This window comes from Carassius carassius, chromosome 31, assembly GCF_963082965.1.
Source record: "Carassius carassius chromosome 31, fCarCar2.1, whole genome shotgun sequence".
NCBI lineage: Eukaryota > Metazoa > Chordata > Actinopteri > Cypriniformes > Cyprinidae > Carassius > Carassius carassius.
Window position 1 is genome coordinate 21,067,248 of NC_081785.1, and position 5,535 is coordinate 21,072,782.

A 5,535-nucleotide genomic window follows, 5' to 3' on the forward strand; every position below is an offset into this window, starting at 1 on the left:
CACAATATGTCATACCATCATTAAGCATCAGCCTGTCATCTTCTCAAAGGTTTTTTTTTTCAGGTTTGCTGTGCTCCTTGATGACAGTTTTATTATCAATAGTATGAGCTTGTGGCTTGTGATGATTCAATTTGACCAAGTGATTTCAGCTCCTCTTTCAATGAATGGTGTGGCTGATTGGCTTTCAATGACTGATTTGGTGTCAGGAGATAAAGGTTTGCAGGATTGCATTTCAGTCATGTATTATAATGTATTTTCAAACTTATCAGAGGATAGGACATCATTTTGTTCAGTTAGTTCAATGTGACACAGCAATTAAATCATGCAACGTTTAAGTTTCAGTGTGTACATTTTTGTGTTCATTTTCATCTGTTTTGTGCAGGTGTTTGTAAAGTGAAGTCTAAAATAAGTAATTAAACTCAGGGGAAGAGTTAGCATGTCAGCTGGATCCCTTTGAGCTGCCCCAGTGCTATATTTGTGTTTTATCCTCTGCAGATTTTTTCACACGTGGCCAAATGACTTTGAAATGTTTCCCAGTACATGTGAATGTGTCAAGCCATTTACATACACAGGATATATGCTGCTAATAAAAAAAAAAATGCTATAACGGTCTCAAAAAAATTGTAATGCTACCAATACAACAATAAATGTATGATAAAGGAATATGTTTTTTTGCTATTAATTTTATTTTAAGAAAAGTAATTTAATATGTGAATAAATACTGAAGTGACAGGAAAAATTAAATCAAGGAGGACAAATGAATACTATGAATTAATTATTTTTTAAATAATGTAACATACACAAAGGTACTGTAGAACTATATACAGTAAAAACAGCAATATTGTGAATATTATTACAATTTAATCCTATTTTAATCTGTAATTTATTTCACTATTTTAAAACACATTTTAAATAGTACTGTATGTATATATTTATGTATTTAATCAAGTATACAGTAAAACAGAAATATTGTGAGTATTATTACAATTTAGTTATATTTTAATTCTATTTAATTATATTCTATTTAATTTCTTTTGCTATTTTAATATATTTTAAAAAGTTTTTTATTCCTGTGATGCAAATGTGAATTTTCTGCATTATTACTCCAGTCTTCCACCCCAAACCCTAATATGTGTTTGTGTGTGTGTGTGTGTGTGTGTGTGTGTGTGTGTGTGTGTGTGCGTGCGTGCGTGCGTGCGTGTAAACCTTTCTTAATTTGCTGTAACAGCATCTTTATCTGTATACTTCACAGTCATGTCTTTGTTGACAGTCATCCTATTTTTTCTATTTTTCCTTAAACCGAAACAGAAATAGCTTCTTCCCAAACTGTTTTCGAGTTCTGTTATTCCTCGGGACTTTTATTGTGTAGTCTTACGGTTGTCTGGCAGCCATTCAGAAAAGACTTACCTCTTCAGAAAACGTATTTACAAGTTAGCGGACTTCCTTGGCGTCAAACGTTATCTGTCAGGCGAAACTGTTGCATCTACAGCATCACACGCTCGCCTCGGGTACGTGTCTGTGTGTCATTATATTATAAAACAGTACAGTACGTGTGTGTTTGATGGTTTGAATGCAGATGTGTTTCTCCTCTGCTGAGATTGCTGGTTTGATGGTGAATTTCACTTTAGTTACTCGACGTGTCAGAACTGATTTGTATGAGCTTCACGTGTCAGTTAACGACGACTGCGCACACAATTGAGGCCAACAGGCTTATTTATGTTTAATAGAAGAAAGTATGGTTTGTTTTATTTCTTCCTGCAGGTGTTTGTTTTTACCGAGGTTGATTGAAAGCCACTTCTCTGAGTCAGGTGAGAGTCTTCAGCTGCTGAACTGAATCTTTACTGAATCTCTGATCAGATCGTGATGAATGTGATGATGGTTTCTGTATCTCTTTGTGTTTGCGGCTGTAGAGATGGAGAAACTAGAGACTTCAGAGCTTCAGTCCAGACTGTCATCCCTGTCCGTCTCGTCTTTCCCCGGTGTAACCTCAAAACACTGTGAAGCTAACCCTTTAAACAGGTTTGTGCAGGTTTATCGCAGCTCCACGATGGTTGTTTCAGAGGCATGTAAACCTCACCCTTCCCATTTTCATTTTGAAGACTTCAGAGCACAGACCTTTCCCGGACAGTAATCCAACCGGACAGCCAAACTAACACGGATGATAACAGCGAATCTGCTCCGTCTACTGAGGTACAGTGAGTTCAGATACATGTGAATAAGAGAGCTGTAGTTCTGTGCTTGACTGTCTGTCTGTCTGTATTGTGATGTTGTCAATAGGAGCCCAGCGCATCTCTGGGGAAGACAGAAGCGGGCGACTCGCAGGAGAGCAGTACTTCACACCCTGGGGAGAAAAAAGGTTCGTAAAGCCCCCATTAGAGAGGTGAAGCTCATCTCAGGTAACCTTCTCATCATCTTTCATCATTGCCCCTCGAGAACAGAGCTGTCAGAACAAAAGAAGGATGTTTGCGCTATGAAATATGGGAATCTTTCTATATATGATAGCGGAACAAACTTGTGTGTGTTTTCTTTCAAGTCACTATAGGGCAAGTCACGTGACTTTCAAAATCAGCATGCAGTGTATATTATATAGGCCAAGTTCTGTAGTATGCAGTTCAAAAGTTGTTTTATATAGCAGATCTTTAGGCTCTGATTGCATAAAACATGATGAAAGCTGCTGTAAAAGTTATTGATATGCTATATCATTGAAAGAATATCACTTGAGCAGTCGTGTATCTCTCTGCAGCTCTTCCTCCGATGAAAGCAGCATCCACGTGGACCTCCACGGCTCTGAAGGAGCTGAAGACGAAGCTGCGTCAGGAGAAGGACGGCGTTGTGACGGTGTATCGTGGAGATACGATGAGCGTCCACGTGCCCACCGTCCCCGAAGCCAGGCGCGTGTGCTGGGAGTTTGCCACTGATGGCTATGACATCGGTTTTGGGGTTTACTTCGACTGGTCACCGGTCACCAGCCGGGCCATTACGGTCCACATTAGTGAATCCAGTGACGATGAGGATGAAGACGATGACCTGGAAGGTGAGGGAGTACTTCCTGTCATGTGTTTCCTGCTTTTGTTCAGACGTTCCACACAGTTGCCTTCAGTTTTAATGAACAAATTAGTAAACCGGGTTACTCTCGGGTTACTCTCCTTTTTCCAGGTCGTATTTGACCTCCGATCCAGATAATGAAATTAAAATGTTACGTTTTCATAGTAGAAAAAGCCTTTTTTTAAGGTCTTTTAGGATGTTTTTGCAGTGTGACATAATTATAACGCCACATCAGCATCCTTTCGATAAGACACAAAGAATTATAATAAAATAAAAACACAATTTCCAGGCAATGAGAATTTGGGAGGCATGAGGAAATGTGCTTATTTGTAATGGTTCGGTGTCTTATTAAATGTTGTGAAACTTTTTTGTTGTTGTTGTTGTTGTTTTTTTGTACAAAGCTTATCATAAGGAGATGCATATAAAATACATACATTAACATTTAGCAGATGCCTTTATCCAAAGCCACTTCAGTGCATTCTGGCTCCACATTTATTATTATTTTTTAACCAGTATACTTTCAGTGATATTTGGACCATTGCTTTGTCAAACAGTCCCCGCGGTTCCTGGAGATGTTGAGAAGGGCTCTAAATCAGTTGCCAACTCGAACTTGGGCGAGATCCTGCCCGTGTACCGTCAGGACAGTCATCTGGCGGTTCAGAGCGGGAGCCACGAGTTTCCAGGAGAAGGGACATATCAGCTGAAGTTCGACAACTCGTACTCGCTGTGGAGGAACAAGACTCTGTACTACAGAGTGTACTACAGTGCCTGAGAATCAAGTGCATATTTAAACCGAAGGTTTCAGTGATACTGTTTTTGATCATATGTATTAAATTACTGTATAATTCTTGCTTTCGTTGATCCGTGCTTTTCATTTTATCCAAGCCCTCTCATAGATCAAAAAAATGACATGTATTTAAAATGCTTTAAGTGATGGGGATCATGAGGCTCATGACACATGCAATGTGTTTTATGTGGCTTTAGATGTTATGTGCAAGATGTTATGTTTCATATAAACGGTCCATGTTTCCTAAGTATGTTGTCTGACACCACAACCGAACTGTGGCATCGTATATCAGGGACTACAGAGTAATCAGGGAACGTATGTGGGTGGTGAACCGGGTCTTACAGTTCTACACAATTCAAAGCAAGGAATCAATGTCAGTGATGTCGCCACTGTTGATTCAGGTAATGATATAGGAGTGTTTTCTGTTTGTTTGGTTGGTTGTTGTTTTACTGCATTGAGCAGCGCATGAAATGGCCTCTGAGGTCACACACACACACTATTTCTAACATACTGGGTTTGTTTTCTCAGCCATAAGACACTGGAAGCCACAGCTAGTTTAGATATGTTTTTATGGCAGTCGTATACTGTACTGAGATGGCTGTCACTTCAGTCACCAGGGTTACTACTCGTGGGAATTGTCAAAGCTAGCTTGTTTACAACTTTAAACCATTTCCTGCCACAAAAGCTCATTTGTCGCATAACTGATTCAATATTTTCTTGTCCCAGGCTCTTGTTTGGCATGATTTAGGGGTGTTTGGCATCAGTATAAGACATAATGCTGAAGGCCAGTTGAAGAGGTTTTATTGCCATTTATGTTCTTGGCTGATGCATCTTTACCAAAATGACTTCTAGCGAAGGTTTTATGATTTGTTTTGCTTGTATGACGTGCAATATGCCACACTAAGTGCTGCCAGCAGGGGTTTTAGTATAGTATTTTGTTTCCTTCAGATAACTCTCTTGATTATATGAAAACCATATCGCGCTGCGAATGTGCACCGTATGAGTTTCTTTCTGTACCTCAATTATTCGCATGTCTGGAGAGACTGTTGCATTGTGCTGCTGAGGTACACCGTTCTGCCCATGTGTTTTTTCTGCTTGTCCTCCTCCTCTGTATCTTGTTTGTATATGCATAGGATATGTGTTTGTCATCCTTGGTTTTCATTTGTTTCATTTCTGTTTGTTTTCCACAATAAACATTGAGAGTGAAATCAGTGTGCAGTTGCTGCCCGTTTCATTTCCAGCTTTATGGTTCCTTGCTTCCTGTAAAATGTGGGTCTGCACTTCTGAGAATAACCAGAAAAAGTGCTTTCTCATCTGGTTTTCATTGGATGATCACAAGCTCCATTTACCTTCAAACATATGTAAATGTATTGAGGTACAGATGAATCAGAAGTGTAATTGTTTCTTATTTTCGACAGAGGGTTTTGATTGAAAAAAGACCACATTATATATATATATATATATATATATATATATATATATATATATATATATATAAATGCTTATTTATGTAGGATGTTTGATTATGGTTGATACAAATGAGAAATTAATATTATATTCAGCTGTTTATACTATTTTTAAATCAATTATAAAAGCACAAATGTAATGATCATATGTTAGGCTATCTTATTAATATGCTCACCCAGAAAAGGAGAACATTTAATTTGTTTTACATTTTTATGAAATAGAGTCCTATAAAATAG

General features: G+C 38.2%; 1 protein-coding gene across 2 annotated transcripts; it reads left to right on the forward strand.

Moving 5' to 3' along the window:
- The first annotated feature begins 1,363 nt into the window (after nucleotides 1-1,363).
- Nucleotides 1,364-5,044, forward strand: LOC132111748 (protein TMED8-like). Of its 2 annotated transcripts, XM_059519337.1 has the most exons (7): nucleotides 1,364-1,508; nucleotides 1,762-1,808; nucleotides 1,911-2,019; nucleotides 2,100-2,190; nucleotides 2,278-2,356; nucleotides 2,744-3,034; nucleotides 3,600-5,044. In XM_059519337.1, exons 3-7 carry the CDS (start codon nucleotides 1,913-1,915, stop codon nucleotides 3,815-3,817), a joined length of 786 nt encoding a protein of 261 aa, XP_059375320.1. In that variant the 5' UTR covers nucleotides 1,364-1,508; nucleotides 1,762-1,808; nucleotides 1,911-1,912; the 3' UTR covers nucleotides 3,818-5,044. The 2 variants fall into 2 exon arrangements, with proteins under 2 accessions (XP_059375320.1, XP_059375321.1); XM_059519338.1 differs by lacking the exon at nucleotides 1,762-1,808 and having other exon boundaries at nucleotides 1,366-1,508.
- Nucleotides 5,045-5,535: the final 491 nt, after the last annotated feature.

Bases quoted from the DNA above. Each gene is read 5' to 3' on its own strand.
- LOC132111748 (XM_059519337.1), top strand. From the start codon at position 1,913: ATGGAGAAACTAGAGACTTCAGAGCTTCAGTCCAGACTGTCATCCCTG. The intron at 2,020-2,099 runs GTTTGTGCAGGT...TTCATTTTGAAG, and splicing joins GAAGCTAACCCTTTAAACAG to ACTTCAGAGCACAGACCTTT. The intron at 2,357-2,743 runs GTTCGTAAAGCC...ATCTCTCTGCAG, and splicing joins ACACCCTGGGGAGAAAAAAG to CTCTTCCTCCGATGAAAGCA.